At 38.5% G+C, this 27,886-nt stretch overlaps 1 protein-coding gene across 1 annotated transcript; it reads right to left on the bottom strand.

Moving 5' to 3' along the window:
• LOC139716032 (sperm-associated antigen 1-like) lies at window positions 1-27,407 on the bottom strand. The gene is made up of 22 exons (XM_071627587.1): window positions 27,331-27,407; window positions 26,266-26,493; window positions 25,604-25,678; window positions 24,556-24,640; window positions 23,346-23,465; window positions 20,847-21,048; window positions 17,077-17,135; window positions 16,046-16,145; window positions 15,187-15,264; window positions 12,100-12,206; window positions 11,017-11,686; window positions 10,025-10,199; window positions 8,984-9,064; window positions 7,323-7,860; window positions 6,958-7,065; window positions 5,906-5,995; window positions 5,210-5,323; window positions 4,473-4,610; window positions 3,555-3,731; window positions 2,275-2,383; window positions 1,305-1,472; window positions 1-132 (listed from the first exon to the last, which is right to left on the bottom strand). Exons 2-22 carry the CDS (start codon window positions 26,406-26,408, stop codon window positions 44-46), a joined length of 3,426 nt encoding a protein of 1,141 aa, XP_071483688.1. The 5' UTR covers window positions 26,409-26,493; window positions 27,331-27,407; the 3' UTR covers window positions 1-43.
• Between the last annotated feature and the right edge of the window lie 479 nt (window positions 27,408-27,886).

Below are 27,886 nucleotides of genomic sequence, written 5' to 3'. Positions count from 1 at the left end.
TGACTTCTCTAAGACATGTTGCAAACTTTACAGGATCCAAGGATTACAAGTTGTAAGCTTTCTTTAGTTTCTTGAGATCCTCTTCCTTGCAGACGTCTGACTCGGGAATCTTGTTGATACAACGCTGAAGATCTGTTGAAAGAGGAAAGGCAAAGAAGAAGAAGAAGAAGAAGAAGAAGAAGAAGAAAAAGAAGAAGAAGAAGAAGAAAAAGGCGGAGAAGAATGAAATAAAGAAAAAACAAAGGAAGAAAGAAAGTAAGAAAGAAAAAAAGAAAGAAAGAAAGAAAGAAAGAAAGAAAGAAAGTAAGAAAGAAAGTGTTTATTACCACTGTGAAACACAATCTTTTTTTTTTCCCTATGTGTATAATCGCAGAGCAGGGTCGGAGTGAGGGTAGAGAGGTTCAAAGAGTCAGTTATACGAATGTATTTACTCTGAATCAGATTTCATATTTACATAGGACTACTGTATAAAGTAACTCCTTGAGAACAGTCGAAACTTTGCTACTTTGCTACAGTAAATACAAAACAAAACGCGATCTAAAACTTTAGTATTTTGGATTGATTGATTTTTTATGGCAATTGAAATTTACTCTTTCATGTTTGATATACCAATGTTATGTACTTTAAAAAGACCACAGTATGTAGATACACTGATACATACAGACATAAAGACAGACACCCACACACACATGCACAGATATTCGGTCGTACCCACATGACGGAAAGAAACATTCACACTCGCTCTCTCTACTAATATTTGAGAAATTACAATGCTATTTACAGAGAGCACACTCTCACTGTAAGTTTCGCCATTATCAATCTTCAAAACAACTACATGTACATGTATGTCACCAACATATGTATATCTTCCAGCTTCTGCAGCTCAAAGAAAGAACAAAATGATGTACCATGCCTAAAAATACTCTGAAGACTGAATCATATTTTGGTCATATAAATGGGAAAAAATGCACATGGTAAAGCATAACGTTAATAATAAATCAAACTTTAAAAAACAATCAAACTTTAAAAAACAAAGTGCCTTTATTGCTGCTGATTAACAAATTGCCCTACATTTGTACATCAACATAAATTTAAATAAAAACAACTTGACGGAACAATTTCATGAATTTGAATAGTGCCTTTCCTTTCAAAAACAAAGTTTTGAATTGTTGACAGAGGAAAACAAAAATCCTCAAAAACCTGCTAGTTTGTAGCTTCAATGTGCATACTGACACAATAGCATCCTGTCAGAACAGCCACACCCCACCACATCATTTGGTCCCGTTACTATGGAGACAACTTACTATCTTTGTCTCTCTTGGTGAGGAACATGGCGATGGTCTTGAAGCGATCCACGCTCCTCAGTTTCATGAGGAGCTGAAAGGTGTGGACGGGGTCATCCTCCACCAGAAGGTCGGCCAAGACACTAAGAATCTTACTCAACATGTCTCCATCCAGTTTGTTACTCAGCACTGAGGCAGAAAGGGGAAAGAAAAATCATAGTTTTGGTGATGATTGAGTCTTAAAGATTCATAAGATTCTTAGCTTTGATCCATCATATCAAAATAATGATGATGATACTACTACTACTACTACACCTGCCACTAATAATGATAATGATTATACTACTACTACTACTACTACTACTACTACTACTACTACTACTACTACTACTAGCACTACTACTACTACTACTACTACTACTACTACTACTACTACTACTACTACTACTACTAATCATCATCATCATCATCATCATCATCATCATCATCATCATCATCATCATCATCATCATCAGTAACCATTATCATAATCATAAAATAACAATACTTGTCACAATAATGACAAATACAGCAATAATACTAAAACTAGTATTTATATGAATGTGCATAACACACACTACAGCATAAAACATAAGAGCTGATTCTCTTTATAAGGGACATCTGTATGTACGGTAAGTGGACGAGGTACATGACCCTGTTGCAACAAAATGTGTAACCCCACTGACTCCAGTCAAAAATAACTCATAAGGTACCCTTTCTCCACAGACCACTGGAACACTCCCAATCTGGCACGGTGAACAGTCGAGATCTTCAGATTTTTAACCCGTTGAAGACGGACTGATTTCGCTACAACATGCATTTCCCATAGACACCTGCCCAATTACCACTTGGGACTTGTCCTCAACAGGTTAATAAGTTAACTTTCTTTTGTAGTAGATAAGAAAAGAAATGAGGGAGGGGGAGGGAAGCAAAAAATGAAAACATAACAAACCTTTGGGGATGTCATTGGGTGGGACTCTCTTCAAGAGGGCAGCGTATCCATCCTGGTTCTTTTTCTTCTTTAGTGATGTCCATTCATGCATGAACTCGTAGGCCGTCATCTACAAAGACACCATGTGCAGAGTATGTATTTGTTAACTGATTCACACAAAACAGGACCCACTTAGTACACAGGCTGCCAAAGTTTATGTGGATCAGGTAAATATACGAATGAACAGACCTGCCTCTGAGGAAATTAGCTTTAGCATGAACATGATATACTTGATAGAAATGAGAAGACATAATGTCTATGTCTGTTACTATACTGGTATCAAGTTCCAAGCTGATCTATGTTTTTTGCAATTATTATGCAAACTGAGCAGTCACTATTACTGTCCTGCAGTACAGGGCCAAGTAAACAGGTGTGACTCATTTGTTTAATGTTTCTCATGATTTTCAGTGTGTCATATCGACCTGCCATTCAGTTGTTGTGTTTTTCAACTCTTACAATATACATCAGTTGGGTGGTAGACGGCTTAACAGTGCACCATGTATTCTTTCTCGGATATGCACATGGCCCTGAATAAGGGTCACATACATACCTAAGAAAAAATAGGTGGTGCACGGTCAATCTTAAGCCTTCTACCACTTAACGTTGGAAACCGTTGAAAATTTCATCAAACAGTAAACTCCCGTTATAACAAACATGGTTTAACGAAATTCTGGTCACGACGAAGTAAAAATTCAGGCTGCAACATTATCCACTCTTAATTGTTTATTTTTTTCATTTATAACGAAATTTTGATGTAACGAAAAGACTGCCGGTGGTGAGGATTTCATTATAACGGGAGTCCAATGTACATAAGTTCTAAACAAGAATACTGCTTTCCACTTGAGGAGAAGCCCTTTGTCACAAAATCATCCATCCAGTTCATCCATTCTTCCATTCATCCTCCCATTCATCCCTTCATCATCCCTCCATTTATCCATCCATCCATAGCTCCATTCATTTATCCATCTATCCCTTCATCCATCCATTCATCAATACATCCATTCATTCCTCCATGCATCCATCTATCTATCCATCCATCCATTCATCCCTCCATCTATTCAGTCATCCTTTCATCCATCTATCCACTCATCCTTACATCCATTCATTCCTCCATGCATCCATCTATCCATCCATCCATCCTTTCATTTATCCATACATCCCTCCCTCAATCCTTTCACTCATCCTTTCATCTATGCATTCATTCATTCTTTCCTTCTATCTTTCACACTGAAGCTACACACCTTCTTAGGCTTGGAGGGGTCCGGAGAGGGACTGGGCGTGGTCGCTGAGGCGGTGTCCTTGCCCCCCTTAGCCTGACCCTGTTTGCTGGTTTCCCCTCCCGCCTTATTGGCCACACCTTTCTCTGCTGCTGGCTTGCCAGATGAGTTCGCCTTGGAAGATGTCTGGGTCTTGCTTTCCTATATCAGAAATATAAAATTGTATCCCGTTATAACGAAGTCCTAGGGACTGGCAGTTGTTTTTGTTACAGTGCACTCCGTTATAACGAACATGGTTATAATGAAATTCCGGTTACAACTAAATGAAAATTTACGCTGCAACATTATCGGCTCTATGTATGTTTATTGTTAACTTGTTCGGTTATAACAAAATTTCGATAGAACGAAAGAAAACTGCCCGTCCCAAGGACTTCGTTATCATGGGAGTCCACTGTATATTGAAATTTTGTTATAACTAAACACATAAACAATGAAAAGCATAGAGCAGATAATGTTGCGGACTAAATTTTTACTTCGTTGTAACCGGAATTTCGTTGTAACCATGTTCGTTATAACGGGAGTGCACTGTACTAAATACATGTACAGGGATGACTATCATCACAAACACTCTTCTGGCACTGGCTTAGAGACTAAATGTATTCATTCACATTTGTCAAGTTTCTAGTTTGAGGATTTCGTACTCTCTATGTGGTGGAAGTGAAGGTTATCATCTGTTCTTGATGAGAGAAATATTGTAATAATTGCTGTACAGTATATGATACATATAAAGGTGCATCTCTCAAAATGCTGCAAATATTGTGCAAACAAAGACAGTCTTGAAGCAAGTCTATAGAGGCAGTAAATCTATAACCCTTCCACATGACACCAAAAGGATGCCTTCTGCAATTGATGCAATCACCATGGAAACCCCTCTTCACTCACCGTCTCTTCATCACTGCACTCATTGACTTCCTGTATCTGGACTCTCTTCCCGCTCTTCTTCTTCTTCTTCCCACCGTCCTTTCCTTCCTTCTGGGAGCTGGCTTCTGCTTCCTTCTGCTGCTGCTGCTCTCTCAATTCCTTTAGACAAGTGGGAAAAAAATTCAGGGACAACTAGTTAACCCTTTAGCAACTGAAGCTTCCGCACATAATGGCCTATTGTTCCCCGGAAGGTACAGCAATATCACTCTCTTTCTGACAAATTTCTAAATTATACAAAACAGATCACTGCAAGTTTTTTTTTTTTTTGTCTATTATAAGTTTATTGTTTTTAATAATATATAATTAATATGTTTTACTTGAAAGCTTATTAAGACTTTACCAAAGGGACTTGTGTGTCACAGAAATAATTCTGACATATTTTTGTTGAACTTTGACCTATTACAAATTATGTAATTACATCTTAATATAAATTATTCTATATGAAACAATAAAAAAAGTAAAGCATAAAACAATTTTTAAAAAGTGGACAGGGGGTTACGGGCAGTTCAGGGAGTAATCTGACGGCTGGTTTTGGGTGGTTCAGTTACTAATGGGTTAAATTTGTTGTCAATTCTAAGAATAAGCCATAATTTTTCAGCACAACCACCCTAATTTTGTCATCTTTAGTGTCTGTGATACTACAAGAGTAACTGTGAGACAGAAGAGAAACAAGGAGTGAAAAGATCACCACTACTCACTTTCCTCCAGGCATCCTTGACAATTTCCAGCTCTTTCTTCGCAGCATGATTATTTTGATCTATCTTGAGGAGGTCCATCAGATCTCTGATACTTTCTTGAAAGTTGGACAGCATCTGTGAGAAACCATTACAAAAAGCTCATCAAGTTCTGACTTTGTTTAAGATTTACAATCATCAGAATTAATAGCAAAGTAAAGGGAAATGCGAATAGGAAAATGTGAATGGGAAAGAAAGACTGACAAACACACAAACAAACAAACAAACAAACAAACAACTTGTTCTAAGTGTTCAAGACTTCTCTGAATCAGTTTGACAGTCAGTACCCACATGTCAAGACAATTTACTACAGGGATGCTAACCATGCAAATTGCATTGTAGTCTTCTGAGGGCTGAAAAGGCATATTTTTGGTGGAAAAACATCATTTTTACCTTTCCTACGATAGATATGTGTGGCAACACAGATTGGTAGAAAACAGTATTTTCCATGAAACCTGTGCAGTAAACATGCATTTGTCTAACGGACGGTAAAAATTATTGCAAAATGGTAAGAGCTAGCATCTGTTACTGGCATGAGTGAAAGACCCCTTTAACCTAAATGGGAAATATTTTTCCTCTGCCTTCATTAGTATAAAGAGAAATGGCAGTTCTCTCTAAATAATCCCACAAATAATAGAACTGCGTGTGAAGCCGTCTCACCTTCCTAGCCTGAGCCCGACGGTACAGCGCCTTGATGCTCTGTGGGTCCCGCTTCAGAGCCTCGCTACAGTCTGCCATGGCATCCTCCGGCTGGGGATGGCATTGTGAGAAGGGAAGAATGATGAAGAGTGTTGATATAATGGGAAAAGGTAAGTGGGGTGGGGGGGGAGGAATTTAACATATTTTTATTTTTCTATCATACTAAAAGAGCAATTGGATAATCTCTTTTAGGAGGCAGGAAGAATAACATTACTCATAACATATGTCGGGAATAAGTGGAAGAGATCTATACCTACTTCTCGTAAGAAATTACATTTTGTGAAATTCTCTTCATACTTTAATATTATTGCCCACCTGTGACATCAGAAATTTTTGCAGTCTTATTATCTAGCCACAGCAGTACCAAGCCTTAAATTCTTAACTTAGAATGGATTGTTTGATTTTCCTCAAATTGCACTGATGTGTATTCTTCGAATATTTCTTCATTCACTCTATTCATATTTATATTTAGATTTAGATTTCGGTGTCATTCCCCTGTATAGCACTAGCATGAAGGTTTGAATTGCACTAACAAGGAGAATAAGACTGAGAAAAACCAGAACAAACAAGCTCCCAGTTGCTTAGCCTGTTTTAAACTTCCTCTCACTTAGCTAGAAGTCATCATTTTCCCCCTTCACAATGGGAAAGTTGATTTGGTTTTTTGTACAAGTCAGGCATAATACTTTGAAGCATTATGGCACCACAACTTATTTTCTCACACAGCACTACACACACGCTTCAAAATGCAATGCTCACGATCACTGGTCATCAGGGATGAATCTCGTACAAATGTAGGTCAGCATCTCTCCACTGCTTTCTTTGATGCATATGCGAGACTAACCATTCCACCATGTTTGCACCATGGTTTATGCAAGAAGTGAAGTGGGATCTTTCATGTGTGACTTTCTCATGCACAGAACCTTCTTATCATGTTCTATCCAAGGGACAGAGTATTCAAACTCCAACTATAGAGGGCAGCATGATTAGACAAAGCATTGCAAGCCTGACTTTACCTGGTCCAGTTTGAGGTAGCAGAGAGCCCTGTTGGTGTAGCTGACTGCTTGGGTAGCATCCACCTCAATACACTGAGAGTAGCACTCCACAGCCTCTTTGTACATTGCCTGATGGATGGAAAGAAAATCATAGCTGGTAAAATTTGCACATTCATTCAGCAAGACATCATCACATAAACATATGCTGCTATCAGACCCTAGTATCGTTCGAATGTCGCTTTTGTTGTATACATTTTTTACGAGGAATTAAATTGAATGAAATGATTAAGTACTGTAAATGTAAGGAACAAAGATGTTTACTGAATGGAATTCTGACATCAGAGAGACACAGATTGGTTTGTTTCTTTAAACACAGAGACTTGTACCTTTTTGACAAGACTATTTCCTTCAGCTTTCAAATCCTGAAATTTCTCTGCGATCCCACGGGGTGACTCATCCTTGGTAGATTGGGATGACTCAGCCTCGGGTGTGGTTCCTCCAGCTGCCGGAGATGACGGCGCTTCGTCGGAGGAAGGCGTGGCCTGAGCTGCAGTGGATGCGGTCGATGTAGCCCCAGGAGCGGCATCGGCGGTGGACGTAGCAGCTGTGGCGTGAGTGGAAGAGCCCTTGGAGGCAGTTGGAGGGGCGGAGTCCACCGGTGAGGCACTGGATGGAGATGGGGAAGAGACTGGGGCGGGGCCGGGCGTCGGCCTCGGTTCCGTCGCCATGGATGATGAGGTGGTGGTGGTGGCAGCAGTCATGGTGGCGGTGGCCGTGGATGTGGCTTGATCTACGGCTGGTGCGGTGGTCGCTTTAGGAGCAGCCATAGTGTAAGTGGGCCAAAAAATCTCAGGTGATTTGGGCTGAGAAGGAAGCTTTTCCCTCCACTTGGCTCCATGTGTGTCTTTGAGACTCGCAGCCATCCTGTTTCACAGAACACACAGATCACAGTGCAGAGGTATCATGTTTCTATCAAATTTCATTCTACATTCATTCTTCATTCTACATTCATTCTTCAATCTAGGAAATCTTGGGGGGAACGAGCTTTCGCTCACGCTGGACCAACACAGTGGAATTCACTTCCTCGTGAGCTGAAAGACTCAAGCTCCATAACATCTTTTAGGAGTAATTTAAAATCATATTTGTTTAGTAGTGCATTTTGAAGGCCATTGCCTTTTGGAGACAGACTTTCATTTCTTCCTTTTCATCTTCTTCTATTACGGTGTATGTACTTGTATTTTCAGTCTTTTTGCTTTATTGTAAAGCGCTTTGAGCATTTACTCAGAGTGGAGAATGGCGCTATAGAAATTGTATGTATGTATGTATTATTATTATTATGTAATGGCTAGAAATGATTAGAAAAACAACACTCCATTTACTATCACTATGATAATCAAGATATTTAATCCCATGTCATCATTACAGTCTATGGCAATGGAAAGGCAATCCCATTTGTTACACTGCTTTGGCTGCCGTGTTTCTTTGTTTTTTTCCTGAATATTTGACTTTTTTGAGACACAAGGTCTTGTCGCCTCAACAGCGATATTTATGTTGGAGTAGCTACAATACTTTAATGCATAAATATTCCTTTATTACTTTTCTCCATAGTCAAACTGATCTTGAAATGGTATGCCATGGATGGCTTTGCAGTATTTTGGATTTAAATCAGCCAAATAATTTCGCTAAATTTCATTATCAAATGCAAGGTTGTGTGTTTACTTTTTGGTGTTTTTTTTTTTCATTCTTTCTTTCTTCATTCCCCTTGCCCAATATTCATCTCTTCATATGTTTTCCTGGAACAACATGTGTGAGCTTACACTGATTGTCTCCAAGCTACTCTGATTTATTTGCCATGTTTCTAAGTAAGAAATAATGACATGTGTGGTTGTCTTTTTGCAGTACCACATAGGAATATTATTAAAAGGTAGAAAAGCAGTTTTAACATATTCGAGTGTCCCCGATGCATGCACTTGCTATAGTATTTACCGAGAATGTGTTCTAACAGATAGAAAATTGTTGTTTAGATGATTTGTAATCCATGGCTTACCTGTTGGACCCCTCCTGGGCACTGACATTGTAATGGTCATAATTGAGGGCAGTTTTGTAGTCCACATAGGCATGAGAGTATCTGAAAAATATCAAATATGTATGGCTTGAGAATTAAAAACCCTTCAGTAAAAATGCTTCAGCAATTCAGCAAGTTTAAACAAAGACACATTATTCATCAAAGTAATCAATGTTTGGAAGAAGAAAGAATATTGATCAGGAGTTATGGCTTCTTCTAAACCTGTAGCAATTTAGAAAGTGAGCTTTCATCCTCATCTGTAGAGATTCTCAAGTCAAGGATTCAGGCTACACTTTGTCACCAATTTACAGTTCAGAGATCACAGGACAAACAGACAGTATTCCAGAGATATGATGTTATCACTTGGCTTGAGAGAGGCCACAGGAATGGATGAAAGCTCACCCACAAAATTGCTAAGGATTGGTAGAAGCCATTATCTTCTGCTAGATGTGAAATTGTAATACATTCATGGATTTTTTCCATTTCTTTTCTTTTGTCCAATTCCCAAATCACATTTACTGTCTTGTTTAAAATTGTAGTTTATCAACTGAACTTGAACACCGAAAGGATTGTCCAAAGCTTTACAGGGATTGTATAGTTTTGGTTGAGACCTAACTTCAGGTTTCTCACATTTTTGGTGAGATAAAGAGAACACTTTTATGAAATATGAAAGAGCATGTAATTCCAAGAGGAATTCAACAATTATTTGATAAAAATTGGTTTTGAACTGGTTGATATATCCAAAATGAAGCAATCCTAATAAACTGTGGGACCCACCTTTTATTACAATGGCTTTGTTTTACTTTGTTTTTGGATGTCTCAGCCATTCCAAAACCGATATTCATCAAATAAACTTTTAATTCCTCTTATAATGGTATGCTCTGTACTTTTTCATAAGTGGTTTCTTGGTATCTTGCAAAGAGTTAAAAGCCCAATCCTTATCTCCACCAATACTATACCATCCCTTTAAAGGCCAAATTCTGGCTTACGAGTAGGGATAAATGAATGCCACGCTTAACTAACTTTTCAAGTGTTTCATATGCCTTGGCCCTCTTCACATAGGTCTTGATGGAGTTGGGGTTGAGTTCCAGGGCTGCGTTGCAGTCCTCCACACTGAGCTTGGCCTCACCCAGCCTCAGGTGGCAGGAGGCACGGTTGGCGTAGAGGGTGGCCAGAGCTGTCGGGTATACCTCCCTGTCTGGGAGTGTAAATACACAGAGGGGTTGACAAGATATTGTACATCGTAAAAAGTCTTCAGATGGCAGACATCAATAAAAGAAGTCTGTGCAAATTAATTCTAAAGGGAGAATCTAACTAAGCAGCAAATGTAGAAAGTTATAATCGAATTCACATCGAACAGTACTGTTTCTACTGTTGCAAGCAGCTTTCCTTGTTGCGAAGGAATTTTGAACATGCTTTGCAACAAGAAAAACTGTTTGCGACAAGGAAAACGCATGGGAACTTTTTTTTATAGTTTGATTGTAACTGTTCACAAACTTGATTGCAACTGCTTACGAATACTACACTTCACTATGTTTGCAAGCATTCACCTCTCTGCGAGACACTCCCATAACACCTTGCAGACAAAGTTTCAAAGATCGTTCAGGTGGTGAGGACAGGCTCTATACTTGTAGTGAACAAGGGATAATGAATACTGGTGTGTGGGACCTTTTTTTTCTCTCGTAAAAACAAGGATTACCTGATACAGCAATTAATTTAACATAGAAGAGTCATACTCTTGTTTTGCAAGACCTGTCATGCATCTGTATTGCACTTTACTTACTTTTTTAACAAACAATAAAATCTGTTCTGACATTACTGAAACATTTCTTCCCTTCAAAGAAATGGATAGGTGATAGCTGCTTGAATGCAGGCCTGGAAGAAGTGTCAGACTTCTGTTTAAATGCCCTGTCATGTCTGTAAAGTTGCATAATCCAACCACAATCAGTTCGTAGGCCCAACAAGAGAAACCTGATCACAACACCCACAGACTGGATAGAAGAGAGTGAACCTACCTTTTTCAAGTTTGTTGATGGCCTTCCCATACTGTTCACAGGCATCCCCATACTGGCCTTTGGTGAAGAATTCATTTCCTCTGTCCTTGAGGTATACAACTGCATCAGGGAGAGGAGGAGCGGGTTTGGGCGGAGCTGGTTTTGTGGGCTCTGGCGCCGCCTCCTCCGATACAGCTCCACCCGAACTTGGGTCTGTACCTGCCTTAGGCGATTCTTCACTGGTCTGAGAGGGTTCCACTTCGGGGGGTTCCTCTGGTTGGTTCTTGCTACCGACACACCCATCCATCTCGGTGCTATCATCCTTCTCTTGGTTACTTGATGGTGGAGCTCCACCGCCCTCACTCTTATTTGTGTCATTATTCTCCTTTTTAGTTTCCTCACCATCAAATCCTGCTTCCAGCTTCTTTCCGCTCTCCCGGGCATTCTTGGAGGTGCTCTCATCCTTCTTGCTGGTCTCTTCTTCCTCATCACCACTCTCCTCCCCCTCGACTTCCTCGATGACTAACCGCCGACCCTTGTTCTTCCCACCCATCTCGCCGTTCTGCAACGGCTTCTCTCTGGAAGCGCTCTTCTCATCAGCGGTGCCTGCTGCATCACGCTTCTTCTTGAGTTCGGCCTCGATTTGGGTCTTTTCTTTGTCCATCTTGTTCACGACATCGTTCACAAGATCCTTAAGGGGGAAAATACAGAACATATGTTGCAGAAAATGTACAATATGCTTGATAAACCAACTCAATCATTTGTGAGCAATGTTAAAGATATGTGGTGGTTGCTTTAAATATACCTGTTAAGAGTTATCACATTTAGTAGAGGTGTATCTGTATCACTACTTCAAGGTAGTTTGTGACAGCATGATGGTGATAAAAAACATGCTACTCGGATACAACCCACACAAGAAGATTGCCCTACCAGACACAACAGAAAATCCAAAGTAAAATTTCACACCATAGGCAGGAAGAGCTGAGTCCCACTCCACAACTGCATCTCCCTTAACACTTTCATTATCATCATTCCATACTGCATGTACTTCCATGAATGCTTGGATTTTCACCAGGGAGGATCAAGGGGTTAATGGCCACTGACCAGTGCTTGCTTGTTGTTTGGTTCCACCTGTAGCACTGCTTGCAGGTCTTTCAGGGCAAGGTCATACTGCTTCAGGGACTTCCTGGCAGAACCACGCCTCAAGAGAGCTGAAGTAGAGAAGATGTGGGGTTAAAACAAAGAAGTACAGTCAAACCTGTCTTAGCGGCCACCTGTCTATAGCGGCCACCTGTCTATAGCAGCCACTGAAAAATCCCCCCGAGAAAAAAGCCCTGTTAAAGACCCTGTGCATAGCGGCCACCTGTCTAACAAGGTCAGCGGCCATAAATCATGTTTCCCATGGTAGATTTTAACCTGTCTATAGCGGCCACAGACCCGATGGAGTTGTAGCCGAGCTAATGATTTAGTGTATTTTTCTGCTTTGTAGCCATGCCAGTCATTCCTGGGCAAAGTTCAGTGGTCGCCACCATTGCATTCCTCACTCATTCAGTCATAATACTGCACTAGTGTTATTAAAGGGTGTGTACAGTTCCGGTCGAGGTGAAAATTTAGCTTTTAACGTTTTGTGAGATATTCAGAAACCACTCTATGAGATGTCAAAGAGCATGCAGTTTTAAGGGGTATCAAAAGATTATTCGATGAAAATCGGTTTTGAAATGGCTGAGATATCCAAAAACAATGTGAAACAAAGAGATACTAATAAAGTTGGGGCATGTCGCCTTTTATTATTAGCACTTTTTTGGATATCTCAGCCATTTGAAAACCAATTTTCATCAAATAAACGTTGAATCCTTCTTAAAATTACATGCTCTTTCATATTTCATAAGAGGCTTTTCATTATCTCACTTAGGAATGTTCAGAACATGAATCCCTACCTCAACCAGTACTGTACAGTCCCTTTAAAGCTTTCTTCACAACTATATGCTACTGTACAACCGGTGATAAACACCGGTATTGTCCAATATATGAAACACAAGTGTGGAAATATACACATACATGTAATACCAGCACTTACAGATGTATACAACGATGATACATGTACTGTACATGTAGGCAATGCACACGAAGTTGGATAACCTGCCTATAGCAGCCACCTGTCTATAACGGCCACTCTTTTCCTTTCCCTTGGGTGGCCGCTATAGACAGGTTTGACTGTACTATGATGACAGGTTTCTGCTCTAATTACTACAAATGAGGGTGCATTGTAGGAAAGCGGCCATCTAAAAGGAAATTTTCATTATTTCATACTGAAAACTAGTCTTCAATGGGTTTAGATTGAGTAGGTGTCTGATTGACAAGGCCATCTTCACGACATCACTCACTAAAGATGGAATTTGCATGGAGCATAATAAAACAAATGGAGCCTGAAACAACTATTGTTCCATGCTTCTGGATGCCAACAAATGACATAACAAACTTAACTTTGCACAAATCTCATGTGTTGATACAAGGGGGGGGGGGGGGGGGGGGGGGAGAGTACAAACTAAAATGAAAACACAGTGTGCCTCAATGCTCAATTCCACATCCATAGTTCAATCAAGCATTTCATTCAAATTATCAAGAAAAGAGTGCAGTCTCTATACACTTCACACTCCAGTAGACATGTATTATGCTTCTTCATACTCTCAATAATTATGCAATCATTTCGATATGGGGATCCCCTACTTGTACTAGCATTAAGAAATCATATAACACTGTTAGATGCAGATTACATTACACTTAATAGACAGTCTGTGCTTGCACATAAGTACTGATAAACCTGCTGCATGGATGACTGTAATCATTTAAACATGGGAATGTCCCACCTTGCATCATTTAGTATACTATAACATTACAAAATCTTACAGCACTGTTATGAGCAGATTACAATTAATTTAAAGAACCTTTGCTTGTGCATACTACACATAAGCCTGCCGCATGCAAGACTGTAATTATTTCAGTATGGGAATGTCCCATCTTGCATCATAAAGTATTACCTGGTATACACGTAACACTACAATATCTTATAGCACCGCTACATGCAGATTACAATGAATTAAAGAACTTCTGCTTGTACATAATACAGATAAACCTGCTGCATGGGAGAATGTATTATTTCAATATAGGGATTCTCCACCGTGCACTATAGAATAATTTAACATATAGAAAGAAATCATTCAACACTGTTACATGCAGACAACAATGAATTAGACAGTCTTTGCTTGTGGGGATACATCCTATAGATAAACCTGCTGCATGGGAGATTGTATGATTTCAAAATAGGGATTCCCTACACGTGTATCTTGCGCAATAACATTCCGAAATCTAATACCACTGTTACGTGCAGATTACAGTGCATTACAGAGTCTGTGACACTTGTACACACTACAGATGAACCTGTAGCATGGGCGCCTGTGGTGTACGGATTTGGCAACAAGCCCACAGAACTCTGGCAATTACTTGCAGTCACTTCTAAGGCTCAGTAGCATACAGTGTACATCCTTTGTTGACATCCTGACATACAATGTACTGCTGAGTAAGCAAACCACATCCCATTGTTTTCAGCCTTATGCTATCACGATACCTGGGGGTGGTTGACTTGTGTCACAGCTCAGACGGTGCAAAGATATACTCTCTTTGTTTTTTTCTGTTTTTCAATCTATCTTCACATATAACTGCCTATCTCTTTATCTTTCTCCTTTTCCAGGAAGGCAGGAAGGCAAAGTCATCATAATTCTGATTTGGAAGGCAATTTTCTGTGCAGAAAGGCATTTCTGCAGCTGTTATGAATCTTGTTTCCAATATGATTATATATTCATATATATGCAATGTAAACTGTTTTTCCAAATAAACTGTAAGTAATGCTGACAACAATCATTGACTTATTACAAATAGGTGTCTACTTGATGTCCTATTTGCCTAATTTATGAAATCAATTCCTCTACTATGGGAATATCCTCACCAAAACCCACAAACCAAATGTCATACTAGTAGCATTAACAGCACAATAAATGAAAATTGTATACAGGCTTTGCAGAAAATTACATATACTTGTAATTAGTGAAATGCACAGACAGAATGTGACTGAGGTGGACATTAAGCAAGAGGAAAGCAATAAAAGAAAGCTTAAAATATTTTGTATTATCATACCTTTAATATTCGATGGTTCCAAATCCAGTACTTCAGTGCAATCCTCAGTAGCACCTTCATATTCACCAAGTTTTATTCCTGATAAACACAGGAAATGCAAATTCATTATCTTTTAACTAGAAAGATAATCACAATATGGATGCATTCCTGCAAAGACATATAAACAGACAAACAGACAGACACACACACACACACACACACACACACACACGTGTCTAGTTTATATCCTATTAGATGTGCAAAAGCAAAATTTATTGAAACTAAACAAGTCCTTCACACATTTCAAATACTCTAGGAAAGCGCAGAGACTCCAACTCCCGCCGAAAACCCATTTTTGCAAAAATCTCCCATTCTCCCGCTTGAGATTTAATTTCTCCCGCCCTGGCTCTTGGTCTCCCGTTGGAAAGGATTTCTTACTTATTTCTATCGTATGTTGAAAAAAATATGCCTTAGATAGCACAAGAGAGCATCTAGAACCCTGGGAATTTCGCGCTTCGCACACATCAACTTAGAATCTCCTGTTTGCTAGGGGTTTCAGGCGGGAGAATCTCCCGATCAGAACGTGCTTTGGGTTGGAATCTCTGAAAGCGAGGAAAGAGCTGAAATTTTTTATTAATGTTTTTTTTTAAATCATACAGTCACAAAAATATCATAGTCTTGTCATGTAGTTGACAATGCATTCATGTTTCATTCAAATCCTTCCACTTTTTAAAACAATGCAGCATATTGTCAAACTAATAACGATAATGATAATCAATAATCATACCCACTTTTGTGGCATTTTGAAATACTTCAAGCAACGACAACCATAACCATGAATATTCAGTTTTCAACACTTTCGCCAGAAATTTTTACTTACTCGCCAAAGATCTGTTATTGAATGCAGGCGCTGACTGCACAACAGAGAGACTCCTCGTGTAGTAGCGAATGGCCTCGGGGTAGTCGCCGGCACGGAATGCCTGAAAAACCAGATGGTGGCAGGTGTAACCAAAATAATGCTCTCTTTTTTTATTTTTTCCTTCTTCCCTCCCTACACATCCCAAATTCAACATCTCATAATCAATAAAAAAGATGATAGGAAGTGGTACTTGTATAACAGCACCATTCTTGCCAGCTATTTGAGGAATTGTAACTCACTTTATTTGGAATTACGTGGGGTGGGAGGCCCTGTTTATCAATTTCCTTTGTCTACTTTTCTTGGTACATTTAAATCAGAGTGTAATATGATAGCAATGAACAGGAGAAGCTACATTGTAAATTATTCCTACTATTTACTTTGAATGAACCTACCTTCAAACAGTATCTCATGCCTGAAATTACCACTGAAAATGACGACAATACAATCATGTAATATACGCTTGAAAGTGTTTCCCTTTAATAGTTTCCAATTGTGTTCAGAAACATATGATTACGTAATCAGATCCTCTTCTGGATACAAATTATAACCTGAATCCTGCAGCCATGCTTCAGGTGCAGCAAGTCAGGAACGACATCCATCATTTCATTCACCTATGGAAAATCTGCCCCTAGGACAATTCATTTGTGACTTGTACTAAGTGTTGCATCTTCAGAAATGAACATTATGATTCTTACAGCTTGAGAATAATCAGGGATTCAAGTTTTAGCATGAAAAGGAGGGCCTGAAATGCATACTACATGTACATGAGGCTACTTTTTGAACACTAAAGTGCCTGAACTTTGATACTACGTTGTACTAGGGTCTGAATTCAGGCTTTTGCCTGAAAACTGACATCCTTATGAAACAATTTTTTTTTCTTCTTCTTTTTTTCAGAAAAAGGAAATCAAAATTGGACACAGCAAAACATACTAAAGCTTTGAAATTTGGAGTCCTGAAGAAGCCCGTGACTGGAATAATGAGCAACATCTCACCTCATTACCCTTGTCCTTTTCCCGGTTAGCCGCCAATTCCCTCTCCCTGTCAGTCATACCTGAGAGATGACAACAAAATGTCAACCTTCTGACTCTTGGATGATAAAATGAGTACTAAAATTTTGCTTCTTGTTCGACAATGTGATTTTTTCCTTGGTGTAAACTTGCCTCTACTTCAGACACCCAACACACATACATGTAGTACAGCCTGTACATGAATAACCCCCAAACTCAACTTCAGGACCAGAAGGCATCTAAGGGTTTGACTCATGAGTAGGAATACCACATCGATAGAGTACATTATTAGGACTATTCATACACAGCTGTAAACATTTACACATCAAACTACAGGTGGTTTCAAAGGGCAAAGAATCAGGTAGATAACTATGTGTTTACATGCATCTGAATTGGTGGAAATAATTTCTTAATCAGGAAAGCTTTTAAATTCTCCAGTCAAGGCTGGAAGAGATGTTAGATTATCAGAGAATTTTCTGTAGACTTATAAAAAGACTTGGCACTAGCAGCTCTGTAGGCCTACATCACTGGGGCCGCAGAATGTTTTTCAGGGTGGGGAGGGGGCTGCGGATGGGGGAGGTCAGAGGTCAACATAGTCAATTGTATTCCCCAACACCCCCCCCCCCCCCCCATTAAAAAAAAAAGAAAAGAAAATATGGTTCTGTGGCCCCTTTATCATTATGTTTTGACTGACAAATCTTATGACATTACATATTCTTGATTTGTTGCTAAAAAATCCATGTGTGCAAAAATTTGACTCTCTTGGAATTAACGGCGTACAATACTTTGCAGGGAACAAGTCAAGTCTTTGTGTGGAAAAAAAAAAAAAAATCTTACAGAGGAGAGTATTGCATGATTGCTTAAACATTTGACGTTCAAAATTTCACCTGAATCATTGATGGGTACAGATACATTTAATGACAGAAGTGCCAAAGGCTGCAATTTACAAGAAAGTTTGGCAGGTTTTAGTAGAATATCTAATTTGTAACATACTTTTACATGCATTTATTCAAGCATGAGGATTATTCTACAGAGAGCCCACTTTGAAAAGTTCTCATGTTTTAAGTTCAATCAATCTTAATTCAGTGTTACAGTTCAATCAATAGATTAAGAACTGTGTTTTCACTTGCTATGCAAATACTTTTCCTGACAAAAAAAAAGAACAATACAAATGAAAGAATTACACATCAGCTGATCGGAATACAATCTTTGCATCATCAAATAGTGAACAGGATAAAGAATTCAGTGAAATTCAATTACCAGGTAATTACCCTGTAGGTAATTAAACAATACTCAACAGGTAAAAAATTATTTCATCAACATATACACATGTATACAATGTACATGTACATTGTACTTGGACATGCAATGCTCTCAGGCTATATAGAGAGTGTTGTTGCACAATGAGTTAAAGCATGTTAACAATATAACACAATTAAAATGAGTACACAAAGAACTGCTGACCAAACCCTTCTCATTCTTAGTATTACTTTTTACCATTGTACGATACAAAGGCTTACCTAACATGATACCTCACCTGCAAAGCAACCTCTCATACACCAGCACTGCTAAAATCCAAACCTTCCAATGATCTATACCAACCCAATATGAAGCAGGCACTACATGTGAGCTGTGACAACAACCTGTAAGTCTACAGAGCCAAGCAGTTTATACATCCTTTGGCGCAATTCACCAGCTCTGGGGAATCCCCACAAAATTCCCCAAACTTGTGTACACTAAACGTCCCATGGACTATGAACACACACACCCATACACATACAATGTATACACACAATTTAATAGTAAACACACCCCCTCACACAGGCACATAATACACAAAATGTCATGACCCTGATCCTTTGTGCAAACACAAAGGAATAAATAGTGAGCCTTTCCAGCTATCCAGATAACCTTGCCCTAAAAGAGCTCTTTGGTGCTGTGCAACATTTAAAGCTTTGTATCATACAGTCGCTGGGGTGTTAAGACCTCGTACCTCAAATTTTGAAGAAAATAACATTTTTGGATTAATTAAGATTATTGGTTAAAACCCTAATCAGGCAGGGTGTTTTTGGCTATGTTGAATCTGAAGGGGGTGGACTTTGCCCCCCCCCCCCCCAAAAAAAAAAAAAAAAAATCCACCACCGGTAGTGTGATTGCGATAAAATTTAACAAGCGTGTTGTATATTCTACAAGATCAATTTCTAATTCTGATTAATTGATCATGCAAATTAAGTCCAACATCTTATTTTGGCCTGTAAACACTAATTAAAAGCACTGAGAGTCTACTTTTTTGGGTTTACACATCTGTTTAAACATATTAAACAATTGTACATCGTAGAAACTTCCAAAAGTCTTATACGTATTTTATCGTTTTGGAGTTTGTTCTGTACAGTATTTCTCTGTCTTATCAACTTTTGTTTTCCTTTGTTTTGTTCTGTTTTTTCAATGGAAATTGTCACTGACCACTCTCCTACCATAATTGGCATAACATTAATCAAAGTGATTAATAGCAAAAATAGTCATGTTTTTATGAGTTTCATGACAGAGCACTGTTTTCCATAGAAAATGTACACAAAATCACAAAACTGTGCCCGTTTCGGAGTGGCATGCAGTTACAAAAATGTGCATGACTTCTTAACAACTTACAAGTAGATGTTGCAAATTTCGTCTCAAAAGTTGTGCGAGACTTGAACATAAAAAAGTTAAGAAGCCTCATTACAAGGCCTTTTTGCATTGCAGAATTAATGCACGAAACATTGAGGGGGGGATTCCATCCGGGTGATCCCCCCAGCCCTTTCAGGGTTATGTGATGTCCTGTCCAAAGCCACTCGGTCTTTAAATACTGAAAACAACAACGACAACAATAACATGAAGCCACCACGGCATGTCAAAGGAAAGGTGATGCCATTTGTTATAGTGCTTTGGCTGCCATGTTTTTTTCACTCTCCAGAGCATTTGTCATTTTTTGAGACCCAATGAGGTTCTGTCACCAGAACAGCAATACACGTACAGTTGAACCTCTCGTATCCGGACAAGTCGGGACCGGGGCTCATCCGGATAAGGGATTCGGCCGGATGCTGGAGACTCAATGCTTTATACATGTACATATACATACACATGTACTGATGTAGCCCATTGACTGTAGTACCACATGTAGTAATGCGTATACTGCAACCTTTTCATTGTTACATTTGGGGATGTTTGGGGATGTTAAAATGTCTGAAGGCCATAAGCAATTTGGGAGGAAATTTGATGTAATGTATTTTAATCATGTTGGAAGTAATATTATGTAATTCTTGTGTGTTTGTGTAGGAGTTCTCAAGGAGTTGGGAATCCCCCTTTCCTCCCGTAATTATTTTAAAAAAATCACGGCGAGATTGCGTCCGTATAATAGAGAGATCCGGATAAAGGGAGGCCGGATAAGAGAGGTTCAACTGTAGTACAATATATAGCAATGAAAACATGCAATTAGGTTCTGCCCATATACAATGTTACAGGAAAATAGCATACAGCTACTGATCAACTCTTGTTGTGCTTCCAGGCACCACTGAAAACATACAGTAGCGTGACAGTATGGCATTCCAAACAGCAGTATGTACAATGTACATAACTTCAGTCACGATTTGGCACATTATACTGCATATATAGATTCTACTTTCAAACATTCAACAATCAACATCAATTACAACAACAAAATTCTCCCATTAAAAAGCAAAAGTAACTGTCAACTGATCACAAAATCGTAGTGACCCTACCTTCAGTGTTGATGGCATCCTTCAAGCTGATTGACTGTGCCTTGGCCAGCCTCTCTGCCGCCTTCTTCAGACTTTCCTCCTTAACGTTCTTGTCCATCTTTTCCACCTCAGCGTCAACGTCGTATTTGTCCCAGCTCCGGTAGTCAGAGCCTCGGATGCGCTCTGAAGATGGCTTTCCCCAATCATTTTTGTCCGATGAGTTCTAGATCGACAAGAAATCAGTTGGGCTTGATAATGAATCGCATCAACTCAAAGAGTGGTAAAGAGTCAAGGGTATCATTCCTTGATTGGAAGTGGCCATCCAAGGGGGATGAAGATTGGCCTTCATAGACAGGTGGCCGCTATAGACAGGTTCTCCAACAAATCCTGTGTGTCACTTTGTAATCATTGATTTAAAAGAAATAATTCAAGCTACAGACGTGCGTAATCTCAGCATAATGTGTGAAATCAATGTATGAAATCAGACCATTTGCTATTTAATAAAACACTGTATAAAGCTCAAAAAAGGCATATCTATCGTGTACATTCTCTCTAGTGTCCTTTAATAGCAAATGTATGTAAAAAAAACTTGTGACATCACAAAATTCCTTAGTATTGCATTGTTTGTAATTCCTTATGTATTTCGTTGACTTTCAACTCTTTGTTTCCTATTACTTTTTCGATGAAATTTGTTGGCGACACTGTTCTGAGCATGAAAATATATTATCAATCGATTGTAATCAATAAAAGCAACAAAAAAAATAACCATCCTTTTATGAAATTTGACTGAAAGGAGAATTTGCAATAAAAGTGTACATGAATTCAAACTTTGAGCAATTTTATTTTGTACATCTTGTTCATGTACACTTATGTATAGCTTCAAGACGGCATGCTCAGATGTCACAAATTTGGTGTCAAATGATGCAGGAGACTTTAACCCGTTGAGGACGAGTCCCGAGTATACTCGAGCAAGCGTCTATGGGAAATGCGCGTTGTAACAAAATCAAACTGTCCTCAACGGGTTAAAGAAAAGTCTCGAAACACTGCAGCAACAGCATTTTGTGATGGTAACACATTGCACGAAATGTCAAGGGGGACCTCTTTGTTGTCATGTGGGTCTTTATGACAATAAGCTAATCATATTGCAAACGGTTAGTAGCTGCATTACTGTAAAACACAATATTTTCGCGGCATGAAACTTTTGCGAATGGGAGCCGACGGCCATACTGGCAGCATTAAATTTTTGTGAGTTGCCTCTAACATTCAATGTATCATGATAGTGTAGACAAGATCTTTAGTGTGCATTTTAATTTCGAGAAACTCAGCTCTCGCGAAATTCGCGAAATGAAAATGCATGGAAACATTCCTTGTTTTACAGTTTTGTGCAGGTCTTGGAGGCATGACTTTTGCAAACATGTGCACAACTGTGACAGAAAATTAGAATTTACTTGGAAGGCTCCTGTGAAAACCACTATTCAAACATCATGCAACGCAAGTTAGGTTCTGTGTGAGGAATGGAATTGCAAGGGAAGCTCTCAATGTACTTGTGGCATTTAGTGATTTATTGATCTGACCAAGTCCGGCGTGTAAACATGGCACATAAGGAGTTAAAGAAATTTATATCAGTGGTGGCTAAAAGTTTTTGGACAGTTGCATGGGGAATTTTTTCATCGTAACTTCTGTGCCAAATGAAGAAAATGTATTTGGGCAATTCCGCAGTTAGGTGGACATGACATGGATAAAAGAAATGTGCCTCTTTATCTTACTCTTTAATCTAGGTATCAACTAATGCCATGGATGTTCACCAATCATTAAGGTCTTTCAAATTCAGTAGATTTTATCTTTCGTATTGATTGATTTCGCGAGATCTAAAACCATCATTTAAAATGTACATGTGGGACTGGGGATGCTGAAATTCACTTAAATGCAAATTACAGTGGATTCCTTTGAAATTTTTTCCTCAAAGTTTTGCTAAAGGGTAAGAGATAAATACATTTAAATACTCCAGAAGTCATGTGACATTTTGTCAATTACAAAAGGGTGAAATGACCTGCGGAATTACTCCGGACAAATGTGACGTTACTAACCGTAACGTTACTAACCATGCTTTTGGGGGTCTAGCTAAGAAATTATTGGTCAAACTGCTAAAAAACATTGTGTGAACATTTGTCATGATGCAATAATTGAAATTAATGCAACACTATGTTTGAAGTAACTTGAATTTTTGCACACTTTTTGTTACAAGACATTGATTTTTTTGTCATGTCCTTTTTTCGTAACGTTACTAACCAGCCCTTTGATTTGCCATAGCAATGCTATTATTTCTTGGATTGTATTCATTCTTTTCTGTATCATAAACCTGGGAATGATGAACATGTTTTTGACATAATTTTGGCTTGAAATGAATAAATGGTAATTTAGTAGAAAAAACAAATATCTAAATTTGTTCAAATGTAACGTTACTAACCGCGGAATTGCCCATTTACATTCTCAATGAATTAATTTTACTCAACAAGTTACCTTCTTCCCTGACGTGTTGATGGTGCCTCGGTTGCGAACAGGAGGAAGATCTCCTCCATCTTTCCCGCTCGATGCCGATTTAATCTCTTCATCCTTTGTGGCAATCTCATTTGTCCATTCCTACAATCAAAATTCAATTTGAATGAAGAAACAATATTTGAACTGCAAGCATCTCATATGACAAGAACACACTGTGCATGCATTAAACCTTCTTCATTGCAGTACCCTTTTTGGCAAGAGTAGCACAAAATTCTGGCTACAACCATGATTTCATGTTTGCTGTAAGCTGATCTTGAAATATCATAGAAGAAGAGACATAGGAAGAATGCGCATGTTCTCACAATATTGGCTTTTGATATCAGTTCATTGATTTCTCAGCAATAATTTCTCTAGATTGACGTTTCAGGTTGTCCAATAGGAGAGATGGTTATACTGCCATCATTAAACAATTTCATGAATCATGTGAATTGATATTAAATTAACAAATTCTGACACTGTATACAATTGTACATTCATGAAATGTTCGATGGATCTCAAGAAATTCAGCAAGAAATTATCTTGTTAGCACCAACATGTATACCATATATATATATATATGCAGAGTATCATTTTACAAACAAGTTTTTAGTATTCATCAAGTAATAAATATCTTTCTCATGGTTTTCTCAAACAGAATCCACAAATGTTACACATCCCACTTTATCTGATAGGGTCACTGAACTTCAATCTTCTGATTTTGTAAGACAGAAAATCTCTCTAGACCATGCTTTCCAATTCGTCTCAATGCATTCTCATAAAAAAACGTACCAGAAATTATTAAAGGCAATTAACAGGAAAATGAAATTGCGAGAACTATTGCTTCCAAATTATGATCAAGGCATGTATGCAGGACATTAGGTATCATTGAATGAATTGATTAGGTATCATTGGTATCCACCATCTCAATAGAATCAAATTTTTTTTGCTCGTTTTTCCACTAATAGGTATCATTGAAATACAATCTGGACAAACGAGAGTTCAGATATCAAATCTTCAAACTTTGAAAATGTATACACAACTACGTATTTCTTAGTAACTAATGCATTATTTGGCAGTATTCTCTGCTTAAAAATTTAGCAATTTTATCATTGATGGGTGACAAGTCACATGCAAACAAATAATCAGGAATATTCGGTGAGTCAGAAGCAAGAAGCAACCCTCTGCTCTCTACCTTCACATCAGTAGCCACCTTTGTCCACTCTTCTTTGCCTACGTCATACTCTGTGGCGGGACGGTTTTCCTTCCGGAGCGACTTGCTGAATTTTCAAAAAAAAAAAAAATGAGAGAAAAGAATTGATTTATTAGTATCTTTATCTCCTTCACACTTAACAGATTCAAAACCACTCACATTATTCGAGCAGGTACAGCCTTTGCATGAGAAGCAAAGTTACATCAGTGCTTGAGAAGCCAACACTATTAAACTGCAAGTTATACATTAAAGAATACTAATTAGGTGAAGATATTGGAATGGATTACAAAAGATAACCAAAAAATATATATATATTCCCACACTATGGATAACTGAACTTGAGCCAGTTGATAATCAACAGCAAGACGTAATGACTTTAACTTTATTAGTTGCCTTTTATACCTAGGAAAGTAGGATGAACTTCACTTGTTTTGAATTCAATTGATGGCAAGGGATCTTGCAATATGCAACTATTACCATTGTTAAAAAATACATCTATGCAGTATCAATGACATTCTCTACATACTACTGGACAACATATCATGAAGTTACTGCTAAAGCTTATTTAGATGCAAACAGATGTTTCTGAGTATAAATTAATCAAAGAATAAATCAATAAAAGGACAAATAGAAAAACAACTGTATCACCACAATGTTCAGAATGAAAGTATGGTTTTGAATGAATGGCATGCCAAACTTAATGTACAAATTGAGTATACATTTTATCTGTATTATCAAATACTATACAGATATGGCCTGCTTTTCAGGGCATTGTAGATATCATTGCCCTGAGGGAACTCAACTTCATGCTATGACCTAAGGAGCTTGCTTCGAGGGTTACAGCATGGAGTCAAGATCTCAAAAAGAGGGCAGTTTGGGCATAAGGCATTTTGATTCTATGAAGATGTGCGCAGCTCAGGCAATTGTCGAATTTGCACCCACGATTTCAACCAATCAAATTATGAATTAGGTGCATAATGCAAAATATTTGTACATCTCAATTACTAGCCACAAACAATGAAGATCTCACCTGCTTGGAGCAATATCTGCCAGTCTCTTCTCACAGAAGTCAACAAGATCCGGGTAGTGTCCTTCCTTTCCAGATCTGTTCAATGATGGAAAGAAATCAAACCAGTCCTAGTTACATTGAGAACTGTCACATCTAGCCCTTCATGCGCCCAGGTGTGTGTACTTGCTATAAACTTGCCAAGCTCAGCATCATTCCGTAATTCTCCCAAACCTTGAGCATACACTAGCTGCTTTTCACCTTACAACTTTTTTTTTCACTTTTCCACCCTTCAAACTAAGAATTGAAGTCAACTATGCAGAAGCTCACAGATAAAGACTGTTTTAGTGATTGGTGCAACACTTTTCAATTCAATTTCAGCAACTTTCCAGCACTCACAGCCACAATGCAATGCAACACAAACACTTGATTGAGCCAAGTTTGTTACCCCAATGTGTTTAAGTGTGGGAATCAACATAAATCATTGTATTTCATCAAATCCTTGACTTACGAGAGAATTTCAGTATCATTTTCTCATATTTTTAGACTTTCTTTTTCGGCAAGCAAAATTCATGTTCAGGCACTACATGTTCTACAAGAACTTAAAAATCTCCTTGCCAAATTGGGCAAGTGGTTACAAAAAAAAAAAAAAAAATGTAGCATCTTGCATTCCCATCGTAACTTACTTGAGAGCTTTGAAGATTTTCTCCAGCTCCTTGACATTGGTGCACTTTCCAATGTAGTTGTAGTCCATGTGCTCCAGGGGAACTCCACTCTCTGTTGCCGTGGAGACACCAAGCATCTGCTGTGTTGCCCGAGCATCAGCCATGGCTTCTACCTGTGAGTGCAGCTCCTTAACAGTTCCTTTGTTTATACTTTGTATCGAGCACCGCAAGATGGTTAAACTGAAGGATCTGCAGTCAAATAGAATGAAGAATGATTTCAGATAATAATATATATCATAATTCATACAGAACTAGACTACAATATTACGTCAATATAGAGTTTCCAGTTTTGTCTTCTTTTGATATAGAGCTACACGTAGATTGTCTATCACTTCAATCTCTTTACGGGAACATTTTAAAATCATACTCATACAGACATTTAAAAGAAAAATTAAGCAAAATGAATCAACGTTGCATCTTGCATGCACTATTTTTTCTTCCTTCAAGTTCATATTCAATTGCCCCCCCCCCCCAAAAAAAAGGGAAATTTAGACTTCTACAGTAGGCCCTACCTACATTGTCATTGAACTTGACAACTTCTTAACCTAAGCACTGGTTACAAACATTCTTTTTAGGACTTTTATCTTACCACCAACCATGCACCACTTTCATGACATTCACCCATGCCATGTGCATATTTCATTTACAAAACTGTCACTTCGGCAATTCGTGAAATGACGGCAATCACTGTCTTTAAAGGGAGAGTGACATTGAACTTTTTAAAGCCAAGTGATTCGTAGGATTGAAATTGTTTCCATGGGCTGTGATGACGCCAGAGCCAGAGCAGCTCCGAGCTCGAGGCACGAGGCACGCGGAGGCCGAGGCGAGTTCATCTTTTTATTCATTTTATACTCTACACAATCTTCAGTATGTGGGACAATAATATCGACTACGAACGTGTCCGCGTGACTGCAGCTAACACATGTTTAATTTAATAAAATGTGATTTATATCAGTTAAGATACTTTAGAAAACCAAAACAAAATATTACTGCGAAGTAGCGTGAGGTTAACTGCCGGTTAATTACCTTTGATAACGAGTGGCTTTAGCTTTTCATTAAAATATCCAGAGGAGTGTTCTACTCGTGATCAGCGTGACACTGGGTGGGCGAAGAGAAAAGGGCTTTGACGAATTCAATGGAGACTACGTCCTACGATTTCGTGCAAGAGACAGAATGGCCCAAATACACATCGGCCTACATAGTATAACATGTCGCCCACTCGTAAGAAGAGCAGTTCAAGCAGAGGCTTTTTTTTTCCCTAAGATCCTGGTTAAAGTCAATTACTGTTTATGAAATTGTGCATTCTGTCTGTGAGAAAAAAAAAATATTGTAACATCATCGAATATCACTTTAGTCTACAAATACTTTCGCTGTCGAAATCTTCAATTGCTTAAATTGCAGGATGGCTCTAGAATGTCAGTCCTATAAATCGCTAACGTTATTCAGATGAGTCCGGAAAGAAAGTGTTCTATGACGAAAAATCAAGATCAACAGTTAGATGTTCGAGAAAAAGAAATCGCAGAGGTCTGATAAAATCTCTGATGGGTATATCCACAAGGTTGATGGGATAGGCATTTTTAAC

This window comes from Diadema antillarum, unplaced genomic scaffold (genome assembly GCF_040938485.1).
Source record: "Diadema antillarum isolate AM-2024a unplaced genomic scaffold, OU_Dant_1.0 scf00000060, whole genome shotgun sequence".
Lineage (NCBI taxonomy): Eukaryota > Metazoa > Echinodermata > Echinoidea > Diadematoida > Diadematidae > Diadema > Diadema antillarum.
The sequence above is the reverse complement of the archived record's forward strand: the minus strand, read 5'-3'. Positions and strand labels throughout refer to the sequence as shown.

Coding starts and splice junctions, on each gene's coding strand:
- LOC139716032 (XM_071627587.1), bottom strand. CDS start 26,408: ATGGCTGATGCTCGGGCAACACAGCAGATGCTTGGTGTCTCCACGGCA. Junction 2,384..3,554: donor ACCCCTCCAAGCCTAAGAAG/GTGTGTAGCTTC, acceptor GTGTCTTTGTAG/ATGACGGCCTACGAGTTCAT. Junction 1,473..2,274: donor ACCCAATGACATCCCCAAAG/GTTTGTTATGTT, acceptor TTTCTGCCTCAG/TGCTGAGTAACAAACTGGAT.